This window comes from Cydia splendana, chromosome 3, assembly GCF_910591565.1.
Source record: "Cydia splendana chromosome 3, ilCydSple1.2, whole genome shotgun sequence".
Taxonomy (NCBI): Eukaryota; Metazoa; Arthropoda; class Insecta; order Lepidoptera; family Tortricidae; genus Cydia; species Cydia splendana.
In genome coordinates this window covers 16,751,877-16,776,567 of record NC_085962.1, presented here as the reverse complement: position 1 = coordinate 16,776,567, position 24,691 = coordinate 16,751,877, and the positions used below count along the sequence as shown (strand labels likewise).

Sequence of the window (24,691 nt, the reverse complement as noted above, 5' to 3'; positions counted from 1 at the left end):
TCTTACGGCTAGATGCTCTAATATAATTAAGGTTAAATCGCTCAAAAAATAAAAGAACATATATTGGTTTGAGTTTTACTTTTTGTAAGTCTATGATGAATGATCCTTAGCGGCCAGTGACAAAAAATACTGAGAAACCGGGCAAGTGCGAGTCGGGCTCGCGCACAAAGGGTTCCGTACCATAATGCAAAAAACGGCAAAAAAAAACGGTCACCCATCCAAGTACTGACCCCGCCCGACGTTGCTTAACTTCGGTCAAAAATCACGTTTGTTGTATGGGACCCCACTTAAATCTTTATTTTATTCTGTTTTTAGTATTTGTTGTTATAGCGGCAACAGAAATACATCATCTGTGAAAATTTCAACTGTCTAGCTATCACGGTTCGTGAGATACAGCCTGGTGACAGACGGACGGACGGACGGACAGACGGACGGACGGACGGACAGCGAAGTCTTAGTAATAGGGTCCCGTTTTACCCTTTGGGTACGGAACCCTAAAAAGGTTGTAAGATATCAATACCGGGAGTTTGTTGAACGTCCCTAGTATCTTTTATGGACGGAGGGGGAAGCATACATTCACTATAAAACATTACCTATATTTATTGTATAGAAATATATTGTATACTTTACTGTTAGTTGTTGCTACTATTCAATGACAATACAGATTTGTGCGTGGATTTAGTTAGCACGTGGTTAGCACTAACATTAGCACTAACTGTGATTGCATCATCGACGAACGGGGGATGCTGTATCTGTAGCGCGGACACGTGTGGATTCAGAATTAAAATAGTGCAGTGAATAATCACTAGCAGATCGACGACTCGTCGCGCGGACTCCTCTCTCGTGAGACGACGATGCATCCTCCTTCTCATTTCGACTCTTGTATATTTCCATCCAATCTCATAGTCATAACGAGCGAGCCAGTAAAAGCGACATCGAGTATCGTAACATTCGTAACAAGTGTACGTGAACGGAGATCAGATTTAAGTTCACCTGATCAACGAGTAGCGTACTCGGTAGGCGATCGGAATAATAGCCCAGCTTGTTGTACCTACACCTAAACTTTGTTCTCTCTATACCTAATGTGTTCCTACTTCCTTTTTTATTTTTGAAGATTACGAAAAAGGTGCATATGTTGCGAGCACGAGGGGTGAATAAACTTTGCTAAAGTTATTCACCTCACCATCGCAAGGAAACTATTAGCCGTAAATCATTACAAATCAAGTACAAATTTCTTATTCAGATTCATTGGATAAAAGTCCATTTTACCTAATCTAATCTGAAAAAATTATTCATGTTTTTTACCAAATGCAACTTTGAACTACGATTTCAAGGAATAGACACGGGTCTTTCCAAACGGTGTGGTAAAAAACCTGTAAACAACTTCAAACTACCTAAGGTGTATTCGGGTATTACCGAATGTCGGATAATTCCGAAATTCAGATGAAAATCACCCTTAATTCCTTCATAATAAAAGTCTCTTTCGGAATTATCCGACAGTTTTCGACATTCGGTATTACCCGAGTAAACCTTACTGTCATTTTACTACCTAAGTACCTACCTACCTAATTATGGATATGACGGTGGGACTTAACACTTAACCTACCAATGGTAATACTTATAAAATATGATATAGGTAATTGTTATGATTCATATCGTTTAAAAACTACCTATATAACTTCCGGATTTTATTAATCAATCGTACTCGTATACCTAGGTAATATAGGTATGTAGTAATATATTCGTATCTGCTTTTTATCGTAGAATTAAATGCGTATGTGCCTATTTATCATTGGTGGTGGTAGATAGTGAAAGTAGAAATTATAGTTTAATTTTAAAATAATCATTAGAATAAAATTTACCTTCGCCAGCCGGCAAGCTAAAGTGCTTCACACATGGGCGTACGCAGCATTTTTTAAGGGGTGGGGCAGAAGTAGGGGAGGCTGGGTACGTTGTAACAGGGTTCGGTTGAAACAGAAATTCTTAGGTTATGGTCAGAGACCAGGGTGTGGCAACTGCCCCACCTTGCCCCACTGTGGGTACGCCTATGGCTTCACATTCTACTTAATTCAGAATCCTAATATCCTAAATCTGTAATCGTAAAGGTGTAACCGCGTTTAGTCTGACCCCAGTGAGTCCACTAACTAGGAACAATTTATTTTTAGGATCCTATCAGCAGGATTGAATTAAGTATAAGGTGTGTGAAGCGTTTAAAGCCTTACTTTACCCCCTTATTCATTAAACGCGCTATCAATCTCAATTAGCTAATAATCGTTTGTCTTTAATTGTGATTTTGACTTATGTATTTGTAAGAAAGGGATAAAACATAATTTAACTAAATCAGGCCCGTAAAGTTTTATGAATAAGGGGGTTAGTCGTAAACGAATGTTTTACTTTTAAATTTCATATTTCATGTCTTGCTAATTTGAATTGTAATTACAGGTAGTCTTCAGTCACTTCAGTGCATGCATGTATTATAAGTTTATCTGTCTAAATCAGTGTTTTTAAATCTTTATTATTTATTAAATGTCGTCCCAAGAAATTGGTTTAAAAAATTTCGCACGTCTCTAACCTTTGGTGATTTTATCCTGTAATACGTAATGCTTTTTCTTTTTTTCACTAAGATTTTGAGATCATCCACGGAGGCTTCGCAACTCACAGATTAAAAAACACTAATCTAGATCAAGGGTTCCCTTCCCAATATTGTTTTATCTACGACTCCCTTTAGTTCTCTACATGTGTACTTAATATATATTGCGAAACTGTTTTGTAGATCCTGATTGCATTACACTCAGTAAGCATAACAATTAATTGACTGATAAGGACAACGGTATGAAGGACCGGACCATTATCGTGTGATGTTAGGCCACGTCACAGCGGCTAGCGTACAGACTCAGCTTATATAACTAGCCTACTAAGCTTGTCTACGCATTTACTTATTTAAACCTACTTATGTTAAACAACAACCTATAGGTAGAGGGTACAACTTTAATATGTGACTGTCTGCTCTGTCTCCGTTGCGCACGCTTCGAATGACTTATAAACAAAGCTCGTTTTAATAACGTTCTTATATACATGTACAGTATTATTACTGCTGCAGCTATGTTGTTTACTATATACAGTGTTACTACATAGGTAGATGAGGGAGTCAATGCATGAAGGCATGTATCGTTTGTTTACCCATGTACAGGTAGGTATGTATTCTAGAGTCTCTAGACTAAGTAATGTCTTTCGTATCTCGATGTGTGTGTGTAAAAAAAATATTACTAACGTAAACATAAGCCTATTTGCAAATATTCTAAACATACATATAGTTAGGATATTATATACATACTTAATATAGGTAGGTAATACATTGTATTATCATATAGGTACCTACGATACGAGTATAAGTGTAACATTTGGTATTGTACTTTGTTCGTTACACCTACGCCTGTATAAATGAGCTTTGAAGGTCGTTTATGCTCTTGGTAATGTTTTTCCGTGAAGCACCTTCCGTACCAAATCAATGTTACCCATTCAAGTTAAGTACAGTTAGGTATTCGTAAGTGCATCCTACATAATATGCATAATATGTACTTGTCTTCTTCATAAATATCACAACAAAATAATATCTAATAAGTTCCTGTTAACATCCTGTTTATGAAAAAGTGTTTTGGTCATAGAATTGAAAAAAGTAATAATTGCTTCTTTGAAATGGCCGGCGAAATGAACCTTTTTTATGATCAGGTAAAACTGGTCTTTTTGTTTGCGATCTTTCTAGAAGATGAGTCACACTTGGTTACCAGCTGGCGGTTAGGCGATCCTATTGGTGTTTCTTATTTGCAGTACCTAATTGAGTGAGATATTGCTACTTTTTATGAAAATCTTTATGTTTATTATACTCTTTGATAGGTTCTTGACTGCAGTCAATAACCTGATGACCTTTATATGGATTAGCTTAGCAACGTATGTCTGTACCTTGTTTCTATACTTTCTATATAATATATACCTAGATCTTATTTTTATTTTTACTTTTATTCATAGGTACGTATGCTAAATTGGGCACGTTCTAGGGATTTGATATCGATGATTGTAGATCGACCTTATATTAATACATTGTTTAATTACGCATTACGATTGCGTAACCATTACTCGATTACCGTCATTGTGTTCGTTGTGCTAATTGTGTGATATGTCCGCAGGTCGCTGTTGCTAGTGGCAGCATGCTGGGTAGCGGCGGCAGGGCAGCCCATCGAGTGCGACGGGTACCAGTACAACTGCACGGACGGCTACTACTGCGACAGTGTCGTGTTCAAGTGCCGCAAGTGCATCAACTGCGCGGAATTCAACCGGAGGCCCCCGCTCGACCCCACCAAGAAATGTATCACCTCGGTCGTTGATTGCGGAGTCTGCTTTGAAGGGTAAATTTCTTAGCTTTTTATTCGTTTATTATTACGTAGTAAAGGGGCCCACTGATTATCAGTCCGCCGGCCGGTATCGGCCTGTCAGTTGTTCGGAACTGTCAAAATTTTGTTCTAACTGACAGGCCGATACCGTCCGGCGGACTGATAATCAGTGGGCCCTTTAAAATTACTTAGTTACTCAAGTCGATATCGTATACCACTTGCATGGAAGTTTGTATGCAAGCGGAATCACGTAGGTGTCTGCTGCAGCTGACTGCACCTATTTGTGACGTTATTTATGAGAAGGGACCTTATTGTCGATGGCGCTTACGCCATTATTAACGATGCTCCGATATAAATACAATACCGCGCGACGCTGTGCGGCGTTTGACGCCATCGACAATAAGGTTCCTTTTCATAGATAATGCCCCATTTACCGACATGTGATCCGTGAGTTCCGTAACCAGTAACCTACCGTAATCACGAGTAGGTATTTAAGAGATAGGATACCAATTGAACATCGCGGGCGGTTAGTCGTTATGACCTGATATTACGACTGTTTTGACTCTGGTACTAGCTACATGATTCATGGCTCTTTGATCTTGGAGTCGTGTCGCTTGCCAACGCGATTGCGCGTCATATAACAGATTGTTGTTACCGCTAACTAAATAAACTAGCGTTACATCTTTTAAACGAGATTAACTCTACACAGTTTACATGGGCGTAGTTAGGCTCTATTATAAATTGTAAAATATTATGAAACAGACTCCTGCTATCTCATAAAAATTACAATATATGTATACTTTTACTGTATAGTAGTATTGTATACCCTTTAAAAATAATGGAACCTATAATATTATTTTTTAGTTTATCTTACCGAGTTTATCTTAGGTAGATGTACTGTGGTTACTCCAGTTAGTTTTTGAGGGTATACAATACTACTAGGAGCACTAGGTACCAAAGGTCTACGTTTAACTTAGACATAAATCAGACATTTATTAAGTAAAACACTGATTGAAACTTTCACGATTTTTAAACATTATTAAATTGCACAACGGGACTTAATCGCGTATTTAATTAAGTTTTAAGATTTACCTCCGACGTTTCAGTCTTCTCCGAGACCACGGGGACAACGCCGTCCTCGAAACGTCGGAGGTAAATCTTAAAACTTAAATACGCGATTAAGTCCCGTAGTGCAATTTAATAATTTATTAAGTAACCGTTTATCATCTCCCCCCCCCCCCCTTTTTTTAAAGTAAAAAGTGTACCTACCCAGTTATATCTGTAGACTAACTTTGTACGCCGTGTCCATGCAGGCTGACGGAAGACGTGCAAGGCCTGCAGTGTGTGTCGGCGCCCGTGTCGCCCGCCTACGTGTGGGTGGCTATCGCGCTGGGCGGCGTGCTGCTGTTCGTGGCCGCCGTCGCCATCGTGGTCTACGTGCTGCGAAACACCGACACCTTCCGCGTCTTCGCCTGTAAGTCGTCTCATTCATATATACCTATGTCACTAATCTTTGTCGAGTCTCGAGGACGCGATATCTAGAATTTATGAAAAGTCAATATACCCTGGAACTTACATGTAATCCCTGGGGCTCGAAGGGTTGACTGTAGTAAGAATTAAGACATCCAAACACTGCAGAAGTTATCTTGAAAGTGCTAGCCTACTTCTGCACTATGTAAAAATGGGTATTTGGTATACTTATTTAATAAAGCTCAATCATCATTCTCTTGCTTCCCCTGGTCCCGTTCACTTGGGGTCGGCGCAGCATGTCTTTTTCTTCCATACCTCTCTCTCGTCCGTCATCTCATCATTTGCTTAATAAAGCTCAATGGCAATAATAAACAAACTAAGCATTTTGAGTAATTTGCATTGCATATAATGGTCAAAAGTACCTTCGGTTAATAAATGAATCAGGGAAAAAATTACGTGTTATTTCCGTGTTATCTATTTCTGATAAACCATACTGGCGATTGTTCTGGAACGTGTCTAATAGCATTCGTTGATGTAGCTAACTACTGTAATGAATGCCCTTAGTACCTAATATGTTCATAAAAATAGGAGTTTATTTATAACAAGAAGGTACAGCGTTATTTCTTAAGTTCATCATCATCATCTCAGCCATAAGACGTCCACTGCTGAACATAGGCCTCCCCCTTGGACCTCCATACGTGCCGGTTGGAAGCGACCCGCATCCAGCGTCTTCCGGCGACCTTAACAAGATCGTCTGTCCATCTTGTGGGTGGACGTCCTACGCTGCGCTTGCTAGTCCGTGGTCTCCACTCGAGCACTTTTCGACCCCATCGGCCATCTTCTCTGCGTGCAATGTGGCCTGCCCATTGCCACTTCAGCTTGCTAATCCGGTGGGCTATGTGGGTGTTTCTTAAGTTGTATAGGTATAATGTATATGAACAGCCCGACATTCACACAGTTAGATACATGTGTACAGTTCCTATAAATCACGGGTAGGTACCTATAATCAGCTGGATCGTATACACAAAGAAGCGATGGCGAGTTATGACCTATGACATCACATCCGAATTGTCGGCCTCAATTTGCCGCGGTGATACTTTATATTTACATCTTTGTCTTCGAGAGAAAGGACCAGACGAGGCGAATATAAAATTAAAAGGTGCTGCTCAAAGTATTCAAGGTCACACTTGCGATGCGACGCGATGACGTATCCATGTTGATTTGTTTACGCACTGTCACAACGTCTGAGGTCTGAGCGCGATCATTACGTACTTTGCCAATGATCGTGAAATCCGACTCGTTATTATGACTCGTATGTTTATACCGATTATTAGTTTTTAAGCGTATATTTTCTTGCTTAGGGTGGTATTCTACCTCATTACCTATCCAATTTCTTTGTCCTATGTGTATTGCGTCTCACATTTTGCTTTAATGAGCATTTTGCACTGAGATTGTACAAAGAAATTGGACAGGTGGAATCACTTAGCTATGTGAAAAGCTTTTAACTTTTAAAATAAAAGGAACTCTTCATTTAAGTTACTTCCTTTATTAGAAAGAGACCTGCGCTTGTATTACAAAGGACATTTCGTCGGGTGACAAGCAAAAGTCACTAACTACCACCATTGAAATTATTGGACAATAAACCGTGTTACATGTGTAATAAAGTGCATTGTTACTTGAATTTTTTGATAGTACTTAGTGACTTTTGCTTGTCGATTGATAGCTTTTATTAAATAAACTCATAATTAATTTCCGAGGATATATTTCCCCATAATCGAGTTGAGTTCAAGCTCCTGGAATGGGAAGGACTTGGCATCAACATCAACGGCGAATACATCACTCACCTTCGGTTTGCCGACGATATCGTAGTCATGGCAAAGTCGATGGAGGAACTCAGCATGATGCTCGATGACCTCAACCGAGTTTCACAACGGGTGGGCTTGAAAATGAACATGGACAAGACGAAACTTATGTCAAATGCCAATGTTGTGCCCATCCCAGTCTCTGTTGGGAACTCGGTACTCGAAGTTGTTGACTTGTACATCTACCTAGGACAAGTAGTCCAATTAGGTAGGTCCAACTTCGAGAAAGAGGTCAACCGCCGAATCCAACTCGGTTGGGCAGCGTTCGGGAAACTACGTAATGTCTTTTCGTCCGACATACCTCAGTGCCTCAAGACGAAAGTCTTTAATCAATGTGTGTTACCAGTGATGACTTAAGGCTCCGAAACGTGGTCTTTCACTATCGGCCTCATCTCAAAACTCAAAGTCGCTCAACGAGCTATGGAGAGGGCTATGCTCGGAGTTTCTCTACGTGATCGAATCAGAAATGAGGAGATCCGTAGACGAACTAAAGTCACCGACATAGCCCACCGGATTAGCAAGCTGAAGTGGCAATGGGCAGGCCACATTGCACGCAGAGAAGATGGCCGATGGGGTCGAAAAGTGCTCGAGTGGAGACCACGGACTAGCAAGCGCAGCGTAGGACGTCCACCCACAAGATGGACAGACGATCTTGTTAAGGTCGCCGGAAGACGCTGAATGCGGGTCGCTTCCAACCGGCACGTATGGAGGTCCAAGGGGGAGGCCTATGTTCAGCAGTGGACGTCTTATGGCTGAGATGATGAGTTGAGTTGGTCAAGATGAAGATGGAAGGAATGAAAATCGATTAACATAATAGTTATTCAAGGGTCATTGTCATTATTTGGTGTTTTTTTTAGGGTTCCATACCTCAAAAGGAAAAAAAACGAAACCCTTATAGGATTACTCGTGCGTCTGTCTGTCTGTCCGATCATCCCCCCTTTTTTTTCTCCGAAATTACTGGGTCTAAAATTTTGAAAAAAATACACTAAATAGTTCTTTACCTATAGATGACAGGAAAACCTTTTAGAAATGTGCAGACAAGCGTGAGTCGGACTTATGTAATTACTTAGTTTTTGATCCGGCCCCTACGGGTTTTTTAGACATTTCATTCACGTTTCACATAAAAAATACATTGTTATAAATTGAGTACCTAAGGAACCCCTGGAACGCGAATCTGACTCGCACTTGACCGGTTTTTCTATGTCGTACCTATCCATCCATCCTACTAAAGTTATTTCATCATTGATAATTTTATTGTGTGTTAAGCCCTTGATAACAATGTTATGGGTTCATGCAGCTACCACGTCGCTGCAGCCGAGCTGCGTTAGCGGGCCGCCCGCGTCCGCGCCCGAGCCGCCGCCGCCCTACAACACGCTCTACACGCCCGTGCGCCCCGACTCGCCCCCCGCCCCGCACCCGCCGCATCTCACTGATGAAGGTAAATACTAACCCCCTTAGCGCCACTTGCACCATCCCACTAACCCGGGGTTAACCCGTTAACCCAGTGTCTAATTGTACTGGTAACCATGGTAACTCCAGGTTTAACCCGTTAACCCGGGTTATGGGATAGTGCGAGTAGCCCTTATTCATAAAACTTTCGGGCCTGATTAAGTTAAATTATGTTTTATCCCTTTCTTACAAATACATAAGTCAAAATGACAGGTAAGGACAAACGATGATTAGCTAATTGAGGTTTGTAGCGCGTTTATGAATAAGAGGGTAAATAGCCACAGCCATGCATTGTAACCACTGCTCCGAACTATACTAACATGAAATCATATTGCTATCTTTCTCTATGCTTGTTCAGACCCAGTATTGAGAGGGATGGCATTATAATTTCAGACGCCTTATAAATAAAAAAGTAGGTACTACGACTAGATTCTATTTAAAATATGTCAACAGTTAAATACAAATTTGTAATGTGGCTAACTATAGACTCTATTAGTCATAACCAAATCACGGCCTATTCGTCGTTGCCCACTGCCCACGTGCTAAGTAGAAACATTAAGTTTATACACAACTCCATTTTGGTCGAGGCTCAGCTGACTGATGAGCTAGGCCTTCATGAATGAATGACGTCATGCCTCATTACAAATATTAGATTAAGTTCAAGGCCTTTCTTCTATGACATGAGCATGGAAGTGGATTCGATTTCAGATTTAGCTCTTGTTTCTTATTCTTGGTGTCTTATGCTGCTGCTAATACATTAATGTACAGTCACCTGCAATAATATGTTAAGTACACAACGAAGGCCGCAAAAACATGACACGAACTTATTTGTCTATAGCTAGCTATAAGATAGATATAAGAGCGTGTCACAATTTTTGCGGCCTTCAAAGAGTAACATATTATTGCTGGTGACTGTACAACATAGTAAGTAGGTAGATTGGGTGTAGCAAATAAATTTTTAGTAAATAGTGTATGTAACTAACAGATGAAAGGATATTAAAATAATATAAGATACGATAAACGTTACTCTGCCTACTTTAAAAATAAATAAAAAAATTATAAAGCCTTTTATTCCTACTTACGAGGGGCGTTCAAAATATTCTCGGTATTGATATCTTACAACCTCTTCTAAAATTTCTTTTGTTACTGGCCGCTAAGGTTTATTCATTGACATTAAAAAAAAGTATAATTCGAACCGAGATGTTCTTTTGTTTTTCTGCAATTGCTGAACAAACATGAACATCATGTGCGAATTGACAATGTTAACTAAATCAGAACATCAATGCGTCATAAGATTCTCGACAAAACAGGGTAAAAATAAAAAAACCATAAAAGAGGAAATGGATTGTGTTTACCGTGAGTCTGCTCCTTCTTTATCTACCATTTAAAAGTGGTCAAGCGAATTTAAGGGTGGCAGGGCTAGTATTGAAGATGACCCTAGACCTGGTCGGCCTGTAGTAGCTACTTCACAAGAAAATATTGATAAAGTGGAAAAACTTATATTGGAAGATGGTCGAGTGAAGGTAAAATCTATAGCTCAAGTAACCAATCTTTCTATTGGTATCGTACATGATATTATCCATGACCATCTTAATATGTCAAAAGTAAGTGCAAGATGGGTTCCGCGAATGCTGACTCGGCTTCAAAAAGACATGCGTGTAGCGTGTAGTTCCGATGTTATTGACCTGTGCGGTGAAAATCCTGATGAGGTGCTGCAAAGAATAGTTACTGGAGATTAAACCTGGGTTCATCATTATGACCCAGAGAGTAAACAAGAGTCCATGCAGTGGCACATTAAGGGTTCAGCTCATCCCAAGATGTTCAAGGTCGTCCCTTCAGCTGGCAAGGTCATGGCCACGATATTTTGGGATTCTGAAGGAATATTACTAATCGATTATAAAGAAAAAGGTGTAAATATCACAGGACAGTACTACGCTAACATTCAACGTCAATTAAAGGATGCTATCAAAGAAAAGAGGCGAGCAAAGATAACCAAAGGTGTTCTGCTTCTGCGTGACAACGCCCCCGTCCATACTGCTCATATTGCCAAGGCAGCTATTGTTGAATGTGGGTTTGAAACTGTTACTCACCCACCGTATAGTCCGGTCTTAGCCCCCAGCGTCTTCTTTTTGTTCCCCAATCTTAAAAAGGATCTGCATGGAATATTTTTTTTCTGATGATGAAGCATTGAAGGCGGCAGTGGAGGAGCATTTTTACACCAAAGACAAAAAAATTTTTTTATCGGGGATTTAAAAAAAATTGATCGATCTTTTAAGTGGATGAACATAGGGAGGGAGTATATTGAAAAATAAAAATATCAAACTTTTCGTACTTGTTTGTTTTCATTTTCATACCGAGAATATTTTGAACACCCCTCGTATATCTAAAAATACAGATTAGGTATGAAAGGTCGCGCGACCATCGGAGCGCCGCAGGCGCCCAGTGTAGAAAAGCGCGCGAAGCGCTCTTTGAACGTCGGGCTGCGCTCGACTTTTTTTTTATAGTTCGTTTTTGTTAGCATTAGAAAAAAGGTAAACAATCTTGACGTGTCCATTTATTGAAAAACACTTTTGAAAAATAAGTCACGGCACTCACGGCAAATATGTAACAATTATGAATCATATACGATTATGTATTTTGCTTTCATAAGTAATAGTTACTGATTTTTAAAAAGCGTTTTTCTTTTAAAAGACACGTCAAGGTCTAGATCGTAGTCTTTTTCTAATGCTAAAAAAATCGAACTACATAGGGCATCGCTACTTCGGCACGATAATAAAACTTAAACTAAATGCATCTATAGGCACGTCGATATCTTCATAAAACGTATCCACTGACTGATGACCATACTGGTCGCTGCCATACCGATGACGTCGAGCCACGCTCGTTCATATACGTCACTTATCTACATTTATTTTAGGTAGGTAGGTATTTAATGTTTTCATATCAATGTGGCGTGTCAATTATTTTAACTAAATTCTTGAATAGGTACATATTACGAGTGTATTTATGTTATAGATTAATAATTAGAAGGAACCCAATCTTCAATGCGATTCCCTTAACTTTACCTATTAAGTTTATAAGATAGCATTTTCTGAATGTATGTATTTATTTAGGTACTAATCATTCATGACTTCATAATCCGTATTATTCATATCTTATATTAGTCTGGAAAAACCACTTATCCTCGTTGCGGCTTTGCGCAATTTAGAGTTAAAAACACAACAGGCAGTCCTTGTGCCGTGAGTAAACATCTAATTATTAACGGTTATTCGTCGAAGAAATGAGCAAGAGCGGTTGTTTGAAGGGCTTGCTATAAATTCAAAGTCAGCTCTCATCGGCTGAGGTGTTTAGGTAACTATTTACTGGATGATGCTGAGGAAACTGTATTAGGTAGGTAGTTATATTTTTAACTACCGTGGCAAACAAAGTAAGGTCTTTGCGATTTTGTTAGTTTAAATAGACAGAGATTTGAATAACAATTACAAAGCCTCCGTGTTGTTTTAAAATATAAACGTTAGCTTTTGTAATGCAAACAGGAAAACATATAATATATTTTTCACCACACCAGCTCGGAAAGGCTTACTTTGCACTTCAAAAACTGATAGCAAAGTTGCATTTTATTCATATGTGAGGCAAAGTAATAAAATGCGAATTTCGAGTTATTGTTTTCTTATGTTTGCTGGTAGAATTGACTTTTAATTTAAATGATGATTTTGGATGATAAATCCAAACACAAACACATAACAACAATAACATCACTCACTGATGAAATAACATTCATTTGGATTTGATTTTGTTTGATATTTTACATTTAATATTTGCTTCGGGTTGGTGTGGTGAATAATTTTATATTTCACTCGGGAGCAATTTTTGTTTAACCCTCGTGCTTTGAAACCCTCGCAACGCAACGCTCAAGATTCCATTTTCGAACCACTCGCTACGCTCGTGGTTCAATTTTGGAATCTTTCGCTTGCTCGTGTATCAATATTAGCACGAGCTGTTAAACAACAACTTTGCCCCCTTGTAAAACAAATAACTAATCTTCATCTATCAAGCTACCACCTCACCATACTTATTAAGTTATAACTAAATCTTAAATATTGTGCTTAGAACTTCACTTTTAGTGTTGCGTAATGTGATTTATTTCGGTTTACTCATATTCTTTACTGTGTAATAAAGTCGTTTATTTTGAGCAAGGTCGCCTCGCTTTGGTATTCCTTTTTTGATGCGCCTAAATGCGCACGCATTAAAGTTGATTTTGCCAACACATGCTTAGCAAGTATCACAAACGCGTGCTAATGATCAGTTGTCCGTTAGTTGTATTACCACGGAAGAAAGAATGAGCGCGCTTTGTGTATTACCCATATACCTACACCTATCTATACAAGTTTAGATGCATTTTGGTCGACCTGTGGGTTTTAGACGACATATTTTTAGCAATAATGAAAATGCTGCTGATTGGTTAATTAGAAAAGTTGCCAAACACTCTAGCAGCATTTACAAAGTAATAAGCGGAATTTAAATCCAAACTAAGGCCAAAATGGAATTGACAGAATGAAATTTTAAAACGAAAGTCGATTCATGAGTTTTCTGGATGCAAATAAACATACAGTTACCGTAGCCTTAAATCACTACATGCGTCGTTGTCATCTAGTTTTGTAAAAAAATATACAGTGCCAGGCGTGGCTCACTCCGCGATTTCGTCACGTCGCTACAAGTACATGCGGCCCACAGCAATGTTGGTGTCTAGCAGTAGTAATAGTTGCCGCGCACCGCTACGGAACGGTCGCCTGCTCGCGCTTGCGCCACCTTGCGGTCATATCTGTCGTAATTGACGCGTTTTGTTAGAGAGAGTGAACCTTCTGTAGGTACCTACTATTATCTATTCTGTGACAGTACGTTGTTTGATCCCAGAAGCGGCGAGCCCGTTCATTAAGCGGCCACCGCCGCCGACGCCGGCGCGCGTATCGGCCGGCAACCAGGAGGCCAACTTCTACAACAACCCCTGCTACGTACGCGGCCCGCACCTTCCCTCCAAGTGAGTATTCACCACAACACACACACATCCACAATCATTACTGTTTGCATACGATATGCTGCTCTATATTTGGCTAGACATGAGTGACCGATTTGATTAGAACTTCTGGTATTTGATTTTCAACTATCGCTTTAGTCGGGCAAAGTCTTTATTATTGTGTGCAAATATGTAACAACCGATTTATAATTTGTAACGTATTATGTATCTATTATAAGTGCAATGTTTACAATATCATGTAAATATGTTGGTACCAATACGTAAGTATCTTGCATTACCTATATTATACAATTCGTGCATTCGGTTATAAGATTGATTAGTCTCTATTGCGTATTTAAATACCACGCAATAAACGCAAAGCGAATAAATCGTTACTCAAAGAGTATTCAAATACAATAATGAATGAACACTTTACGTTGTGGTTTAATACAAGGTTAATAATTTCCAGAAATGTAAAAAAAATATCCTAGTATTTAATTATCAAAAGGAACTTTGCACCATTACCTTTATTCGCATAATACCACCAAGGCCGTCGCCAGGGGGTGGCAGTGGCAGAGGGAGTACAGCTGTTAGTAAATGTATGCCCCTCCCCTTGGCCACACTACTGTCCCCCCCTAGCCCATCGGCCATATCTGCCGCCCCCTAGCCCATCCGCTGGCGACGCCCATGAATACCACATTATATTTCCCGACTTCCTTCTTCGCAATTAGGTTTACTATTTGTAACTGGTATCCCACGCTATAGCCTTACACGGATCTTAAGAGGGTAATTTAAAACGTTGAAATGGCAACACTACCCTCACCGCCATCGGGTCCCGACGGCCCGCAGCCCTCATTCTGTTTTTTCCGTGCATAGCCTTAACACGTCGTATCGAATATTCAAGTTCTCAAGATGGCGCATAGGAAGAGGAAAAGTGATTTGGATTCAGAACAAGAAATACGAGAAAAAATCAGAAGACTAGAACAACAACTTTCGCGTAAAAAAGATCGTCGTCGAGTTATTTTTACATCGTCATCGGATGACGAAGATGAACAAGGTTAGTACCCGTGGGTTAATCTACCCTCATTGTATATTTTTTTCTTTGCGATTCGACGTAAACTGAGTTTTACGTAAATTAAATATATATAGATAATGAGTGTTACGTTCTTCCCGTATGGGGTAGATACTTTTACTCAAAATGTTCTTTTATGATGCGAGATATCTGAATGGGATGTCTTCTTCATATAATATAAGAACGTTTCATACCTACACGCATGGTGGTTTAATTGGCCACAAAATATGAAGAAATGTGATGCGTTCGTCCTGTATGGGGTCGATACTTTCACGACTATACTTCTTCGTTAAGAAATGCCGTTTTATGTTGCGAGACATCTGTATGGGATGTCTTCTTCATACAATCATAAGCACGCTTTGTCCAACTGGGGCTAAGCAATATAAGATTTACCTAAAAGAGCATTCGCCTATCGTTGCAGAACAAGTCTGTACTCGTTCGGCTGGAGCGGTGCGCACCGACGCGGCGCCGTCTACGGGGTCACGGAATTCGCGGGACGAGGTCGCGGCAGGAACGAGCGGCGTGTCGGCGGAGCCCGTGGCCGGCCCGAGCGGCGTATCGATGCATCGCGCGCGCGCGCACCCCACGTCTGCAGCACGGAGCCCCTCGCCGGCACCAGCGCGGGAGGCAGCGCCTGAGGTTCCTTGCACGTCAGAGGTCGCCGACCTTGCGCTTAACGAAGACGTTCTTTTATTACTGGGTGACGCGCCTGAACCGGAAATTGATTTCGGTAAACCCATACATAAGGATATAGCCTCCAGGTGGCAGGAAATCCTTATCAAGGGCCTACCTAAAGAAGTAATGGACAAATTGCTAAAGGAATATTTAATTCCAAAAAATTGTGAATATTTGGTCTCTCCTATTCTTAACCCGGAGGCTAAAGTAGCTTTATCAGACTTTATGGTAAAAAGAGATACCGCATTATCGGCAAAACAAAAACAAATAGGTATTGCTTTAGCTGCCTTGTCCCAAGCGGTTGAATTGGTAGTAAACAAGGAAACTTCGACACAAAAAATCCTTAAGCCATTGGGCGACGCTTGTCGCATTCTTTGCGATAGTCATTTTTGTGAAACAAAAACCCGTCGTGGGTTCGTTACTGCGGCCATTAATGCTGATCTTAAAGATGTTATTACCGAAAGTCCACGCGACAAATTTTTATTCGGTAGTAACATAACTGAGCAATTAAAATCTGCTAAAACTATTAAAGAATCAGGATCTGTTTTAAGGCAAGCTAAAAATGAAAAATCTCAGAAGTTCAATATTAATAACTTCACTAAACGTAAAAACCACAATAGCAACCAGTATAGCAGCCGTTTAAACTGGAGAGCAACGCCTCGAAGAGCCCCCAACAAACAGGAGTACCGGAGACCTTCGACGCGGCGTCCAGCGACGAGAGGGAGCTTTCAACAGCGGGAGAAGTCGGAGCGGTCACCGGCCCGGAGGTCCAGGAGGCGCTAGAGCCTGAGGTAAAATAATGCGGACGACTTAAGCATTTCGTTACGAACTGGCTCCAAGTAACCGATGATCCTACAATCTTATCTTGGTTAAAAGGTTATAAAATACCTCTTACCACCACACCTGTTGACAACTGCAAGCCAGTAGTGTATCCTAAATCGTCCCAGGAACATTCGGATTTTATGAAAGCCATTAGTTCTTTAATAAAAATAAATGCCATCGAAAAATGCTCACATCGTTCTGACGAATTTCTGTCAAGTATATTTTTGGTTCCAAAACCTAACGGCGACAAACGGTTTATTTTAAACTTAAAACGCTTAAATAAATATGTCACTACAAGTCATTTCAAAATGGAAGATTATAGGACGGCTGCTAAACTAATTACAAAAAATTGTTATATGGCAAATATAGATATGAAAGATGCTTATTTTTTGGTACCAGTTCATCCTAGTGATAAAAAATATCTGAGATTTAAATATGACGGTACATTGTATCAATTTAATGTACTTCCTTTTGGGCTTTCAGTGGCACCTTTTGTGTTTACAAAATTACTAAAACCTGTTATTGAATACCTACGATCTCGTAATATGGTTTCAGTAATTTATTTGGACGACATTTTTTGCATTGGACGAACTTATAATGAATGTTATGAAAATATCTCAAAAACAATATCGCTATTACAAAATCTGGGTTTTTTAATAAATTACGAAAAAAGTTGCCTTGTGCCTCGTAGAGAATGCAAGTTTTTAGGTTTTATGTTCAATTCAAGGGACATGATTATGACCCTACCTAAAGATAAAGTTATAAAAATAAACAAAGCTTTATTAAACTTCTCGCACCTTAAAAAATGTAGGCTCAGAGAATTAGCGAAATTTATAGGACTTCTCACTTCTACCTGTCCTGCCATTCAATATGGATGGCTTCATACAAAAAATTTAGAGCGTTACAAATATCTTTGTTAACTAGATAATCCTAACTATGATCAAAAAATATCGTTACCTCAATATTTAAATGCAGATATATCTTGGTGGTTACATAACATTCAACATGGTCACAATCCATTGCGTCTCAATGAATTCAAAAAAGAAATTTTTTCCGATGCTTCTGGAACTGGCTGGGGTGCTTTTAGCAGTGGCCAGGAAGCATCAGGTTTTTGGAAAACAGAAGAAATCAATTTACATATAAACATACTTGAGTTAAAGGCAGCTTTTTTCGCATTGAAGGTCTTCGCTGATAATATGTCAGACTGCGAGATTTTGTTGCGAATAGATAATGTCACTGCAATATCGTGTATTAACAGAATGGGTAGTATACAATACCCACATCTCAACAAAATATCCAGGGACATATGGAAATGGTGTGAAAGGCGTAGAATAATGATTTATGCGTCTTATATAAATACTAGGCATAACCATGAAGCAGATTTTTTGTCGCGAAGAAAATTTACAGATACTGAATGGGAATTGTGTAGTTCGGCGTATGAAAATATTGTGAACCATTTCGGAAAACCAGATGTTGATCTTTTCGCCAGTCGGTCTAATGCGAAGTGTCACACGTACATTTCATGGAAAAATGACCCTGATGCTTGGGTGGTCGACGCTTTCACGGTTTCCTGGTCGAATTTGTCCTTTTACGCCTTTCCACCGTTTTCAATGACTTTAAAGATGTTGCAAAAAATAATATCAGATAAAGCTGAAGGTATTGTCGTTGTACCATTTTGGCCTACCCAACCCTGGTTTCCGTTACTGCAAAAATTAATAATTTCTGAAACATTACATTTTGGACCAAACATAAACCTTCTGACGTCTCCTTTCAGATCTGCTCACAGTCTACACGAGACTCTTATCCTGGTTGCCGTCAAATTATCCGGCAAGCGTTACTAAAGCAACAAATGTCTCCTAATGCTGTAGACATTATGATTGCATCCTTAGCGGAAAATACTTATACAATATGATTGCTGTATACGTGCTTGGGTAGATTATTGTAATTTGAAAAAATACGATTATTTTGATTGCTCTGTTATAACTATAATAGATTTTTTGACCCTTAGCTTTGAAAAAGGTGCAAAATATGGCACTATTAATTCATATAAATCAGCTTTAGGACTTATTCTAGGCCCTGTTGTTAATGATGAAAAAATCAAACGATTTATGCGAGGTGTGTTTAGATTAAGACCTACTGCTCCAAAGTATTATTTAACGTGGAATCCAAATATTGTTTTGTCTTATTTAGCCGATAAATGGCCAAACGAAAGTCTTGATTTGAAAAATCTGTCAATGAAAACTTCTACTTTGTTAGCATTGGTGACCGCGCACCGCGTCCAAACTTTATCTTTAATTAAACTAGATAACATACAAGTCTATGAGGATTTGGAAATTATCATAAAAATCCCTGACATCATAAAAACATCGAAACCTAATGCTTTACAACCTGTGCTCAAACTCCCTTTCTTTAACGAAAGGCCTGAGATTTGTCCAGGTCGAGCTCTTGTATGTTATATAGAAAAGACAAAGTTATTACGCCAACGTAACCAAAACTTTTTGTTTATCAGTCATAAGAGACCACATGGAAAAATTTCGTCTCAAAGACTTAGTCATTGGATAAAGGACACTTTGCATAACAGTGGTATAGATACTGCATTATTCAGCGCCCACAGTGCCCGGCACGCGGCCACTTCTGCGGCAAAGAAACTTGGTGTTAATTTAGAAACAATTAGAAAAACTGCCGGTTGGACTGATACGTCGTCAGTTTTTGCAAAATTCTATAATAAAGAAATCATTGATGATCCTAATCAATTTGCAAGGTTCATATTGTCCGGCAATGATAATGATGATACATTAGAATAAATTGTTCGTTCGTTAGTTTCGTTACTCACGCCAAATTTGATGTTAATTAAGATTAAATTCGTCATATTTGAGAAATAAGTAATATAAGTTTTTTCTCCATGTACATTTTTTTTTTGTTATATCCTCTCAACATCCTACAAATAGTAAACCTAATTGCGAAGAAGGAAGTCGGGAAATATAATTAGTGATTAAACGAACTTACCTGTAAGTGAAGTTCGATCACAATTATATGACCGACTTCCTTCGAAGCAATTAGTAATAACCCTCCTCATTCTAGTTTACATTATGTATGCCCACCCCTACAAAAAAAAAAAAAAAAAAACAGAATGAGGGCTGCGGGCCGTCGGGACCCGATGGCGGTGAGGGTAGTGTTGCCATTTCAACGTTTTAAATTACCCTCTTAAGATCCGTGTAAGGCTATAGCGTGGGATACCAGTTACAAATAGTAAACCTAATTGCTTCGAAGGAAGTCGGTCATATAATTGTGATCGAACTTCACTTACAGGTAAGTTCGTTTAATCACTAATTATTTATTTCATGTTGATTTCCGTAACAAAGTGCTTCATTGACCATTGCCGACTATTCTGACCAAAACCTGAGTCATATGTCGTTCCGTTTTCATTAGGTACCTACTTGAGCACCAGCTGTTTGTCTGTCTGCGCCGTACATTGTCATTATTCCACGATACGATAGTCCGATGCCTGATTTTTATTGTAATTTTTTAATGTTTGGTAAAAAATAGTAAAATAAGTAAGAAATTCCGACAAATTTAAACACATACTTAAACAAGGCGTATACATACGAGTACGAGTTTGTGTAGGTATTGTATTGCACAGGTGTCGGAATGAGAGTTGAGGTGAATGATGACACATAGCTGATAACGTACTGATTGCAAATTTCAGAGAATTAATGAATGAGTGAATGTAACGATATTAAACCTAAATGTTTACCTTGAAAGATACTTTTTGGTCAATCTTGCAGTTGGCTATTGAACTTACTATCAGTACGAAAAATGAGCACTAATTTGAATATCCCTCTATCATTACATGACATTGTTGCGTTCGGACGTGAGGTGTCGTTAGTGTCGATACCTGTACAAACGACATCTAGTCAAGTGTATTTGCTGAATTTGCTGTATCTAAATGATTTGATTTATCATACTGTGGCTATGAAGATTTTCTTTTTTATTGCTATACTTGCGCATATGCCTTGCAAAGTCGATTATTGTATTAACTTGGTATATTTGTGGGTAGCCATCAGACGGCGGAGCGCGAGCCCGAGCCGGATTACCTGCACGACGAGACCACCGCCGAGAGCCCGTGGCGGCCCGGCGACGTCGTCAACAACAACACACACGTCGACAAGTGAGTATGGCGGCACCTGCTCAAGATATATTAAAATGTGTCGAGTGGTGCGGAGTTAGCTGCGCCTGACACGAGTGTTTTTTTGTCTCACTTAATTATTTTATAGGCGTTGAAAAACATCTGAGCCCATACAATCAATAATCATTAAATATAAAATGAGGAATAAAACTTCGATCGCGAGGAAATATTATACATTTGAGCGTGTTATGATAGTTATGGTGCGCCGCCGCGTGGTCGTGGTGGGAAATTCGCGCCTAATAAACGAGGCAGGGTGGCGTGTGTTTGCGGCCTTCAATTTCAGCCTATAAACGTCCCACTGCTGGGCACAGGCATGCGCTCTCATGCGCGAGAGGGCATGGGCTATAGTCCCCACGCTAGCCCAATGCGGATTGGGGACTTCACATACACCTTTGAATTACTTCGCAGATGTATGCAGGTTTCCTCACGATGTTTTCCTTCACCGAAGAGCAAGTGATAAATATCAAATGAAATGAATATACTCTATTGCCAAGGATAAAATGGGTTGTTTTGAAAAATACTATTGTCTAGTCTACCTACGCACTACATTATCTTTGAATAGATGAGGTTAGACAGTTGAACAGTTACCAGTGGCTCGCAGATGCAGACAATAAATCGAAGCATTGATTACAGTTCGGAGTCCGGCAGCAGCAGCGGGTCGTCGACGAGCGCGGGCGCGGGCGCAGGCGCGGCGCCGCTGGCCGCGCAGCTGGCGGCCGCGCGCGGCGCCACGCTTGTGCGCCCGCCCTGCCAGGACGCCACCCCCAGCAAGGTGCCCCGCCTGCGACAGGTAACATTAACCTCATGGTTTTGGATAGGATTTTGTGAAGACAGAAAAGAAAAGAAAATGTTTCCACTGCACAGAAAAATTGTGATGATATTAGCAACTAATCTATATAATAGTTGGACTTCGAATTTTATGAAAATAATTTTAGTATTTTTAGCTTTTTTGTGTGTAATCCTTTTTGTTATTGAGTATTCGAGGGACACTATAATGGAGGCTAGAAGCTAGTGAAATCATTCACGTAGGTATAAGCTAATTAATTAATTATTGCACGTGCACAACTAGACGTAGACTATTAAAGGTGTATTCGGGAAAATCACTCATATTCCTATCAAGTCAGAGTCCATTTCTGGAACTAACCTACATTAGGAAGGCACGCCAAATAATTTCCACTTGGCTGTTTAATACCGTAAAAGTCATTTTTCATTTATCGCAAAAAAAATAATGGCTGTTTCATACATTTTGGCTGGTTCTTTTTCTATGGGAGTGTAAATATTTTTTCGTGATTTCGGGGTTGACCCCATAGTAAAAGTTGCTCAGTATAATCCCAAAACCTCCCTGGCAACGGGAATGTGGTTATTTTTTAGCCACCGTGTATAAGATGTTCGTAATCCGCATATTATGATATTTGTCCCCAGGACACGAACAACAATAGGAACAACCGCGACCGCGACGGCGAGGAGACGCTGCCGCGCGCGGGCGCGGGCAGCGGCGCCACCTTCAACATCCTCGTCAACGTGCAGCAACTCAACGACGTCAAGCTCTGAGCGCGCACGACCACCCCGGCTCTGGTGCTACTCGTACGCTACAACGATCCGCGCTTGCTCAATACCGGTTTGCTCAAGCTGAGATTTACGAAGCATTTAACCGCTCAACGAGATTACCTAGTTATATGTGTCCACACGCGCAATGGCGTCAGTATTTTTTACCTCAATTAAGTTATGTTTGAGAAATACATAACTATAAAATCCTGAAGCTGTGCGCTGTGTAGTTGAATGCGATATTTTAATACCAAAACTTGGATCATTTTACTATTAGGCAAAAAGTATCGGTAGGATACGTTGTTTACTGAACGGTATGCGATACTAGTAGGTAAATAGGCGATCCAAATACATTTATTATAGAATATAGATTATACCACAAGTAAACCACGTGTGTATCTGATCTGTGTGTTTGTTCCTAGTGATAATGTTTACCTAGTTTTAAGAAAAGTCGTCAACACAACTCAAGCACATTTAATTTGTTTTAGTTGTGTATTTGATCTCGATGCCAAGGTTATATAACTAATAAAAGAGTAAAAAAAGTCACAGCTTTGGCCATATTTTAAATTAATTATAGCATAATGATATGATATAATATACTTATTTTATTACAATATAGAAATGCTTTTTATTCTAATATACATTTCTTTTCTGCTCGTCTTTATCACAGAATTGTACTGTATAATTTGCTCGATGGTTTGAATTGTAATATTATGTTTTTCTTATCGCAGATTTTTATTATAATTCGTCACTTATTCTATTTTCGATTTAAACAATAATTAAACATTGCGGGGTTAAATTAAATACTGCAGACAAAGCTAATATTCAATCCCTTCGCGCCAGATAGCGTTGTTGACTGTCCAGTGATAAAGATTCCTATTCTATCGCGGTAGCTTTCACACCTAAACTCTCTTGTACTTAGGTTACTTTAGGTATAGTAGGAAATTCCTACTATACCTAAAGTAACCTACCATTCCTACTAGGAATGGTTAACTCTGACCATTTTGACATGCGTCCACTAGTATTTTCTTAATTTATCTCTACGTATCTTAATTTCGAGGAGCGGCTAGTGGCTGCTAGCCGCGCAAATTCGATCTCATCGGAAAATGAATTGAACTTGGCCTTTCTTTGTTTTCACCTTGGTGACTTCAATTCTAATCTCGCGGTGGGCTATTGCTTTTAACATTGCTATTTTCACGGCCTTCGATAAGATAGCTAGTCTGGGGGAATTCCCTAGCTACCTATGCTATATGCATATTCTGTCTAATCGTTTTAAGTATCTTAATATTTTATGTTTTGTCATGATTTGATTTTTCCGCCTACTTACGCAACTATTATGTGTCTTTTAATATAAAACGAGCCTATGAAGCTGAGATATAAAGCGGTTATTATTATGTCATGGATTTCCAATAGTTGCGCTGACTTTCCCGTTTCACGAAATATCAGACCATCCTTAACAATACTAGAAATGTGAAAAAATATATTGTCTCGAATTGTCAGAAATATTCAATTTAAAATATCAAACATTGAATATTTTTGTCATTAAGTAGTACACTTAAATTCAACTAGATATGTCTATTGTGGAAATAGTTTTTTAGTGTACCTATTGGTAACGGTGTCCTGAAACCCGTGAATACCGTGGAACGGAAGAATGCCGTTCTAGGGTGGTAGAGTTAGACCAAGATAAGTGTGCAACGATTTTGATAGCACACGTAGTGCAAGTGTTATTTTAAACGTCAAACATCTATGAAATCATGTCGTAAAAAAATCCTTGCACTGCGTGTGCTATCAAAATCGTTGCAGTCTTATCTTGGCCTAACTCTAGCACCCATTGACCGGCCCCCGTTTGCAAGTGCCCGAGCAATCGTAGGTATATATCTAATAAGCGCTTAAGGTATGATTCACACCGTTTCGAGCTCTTCTGTCTCGCAACTACGCAGTATAGTACATTTTGGGTATTTCTGGCTAGATATCACACTCGTTGTCCTTTGTTCGGTGGAAAAGCATTGTGGTTTATGTTCGCTGCTCGAAGTCTCAAGTATATTATGTCCTATGGATTGCCTAAATATACATAGGAATTTAACTGCGATGAAAGCGCACCAAGCAAGGTGTTATTCCTCTTTGAAAGTGTTCTTTGTTGTGTTTCGCAGATATTAATTTTAAAGGACGACATTTTCACGATTTTGTAATAAAAATATGTGAGACGTT

At 39.4% G+C, this 24,691-nt stretch overlaps 1 protein-coding gene across 1 annotated transcript in view; it reads left to right on the top strand.

The window, feature by feature from the left end:
* LOC134806857 (uncharacterized) overlaps nt 1-23,105 on the top strand; it is a 32,931-nt gene extending 9,826 nt beyond the window's left edge. Inside the window, exons 2-8 of the mRNA XM_063780262.1 lie at nt 4,185-4,403; nt 5,702-5,862; nt 9,018-9,158; nt 14,084-14,207; nt 20,810-20,920; nt 21,572-21,728; nt 22,361-23,105. Coding sequence (XP_063636332.1) covers nt 4,185-4,403; nt 5,702-5,862; nt 9,018-9,158; nt 14,084-14,207; nt 20,810-20,920; nt 21,572-21,728; nt 22,361-22,489 — 1,042 coding nt within the window. The 3' untranslated portion in view covers nt 22,490-23,105. The remainder of the gene's footprint in view (nt 1-4,184; nt 4,404-5,701; nt 5,863-9,017; nt 9,159-14,083; nt 14,208-20,809; nt 20,921-21,571; nt 21,729-22,360) is intronic.
* Nucleotides 23,106-24,691: the final 1,586 nt, after the last annotated feature.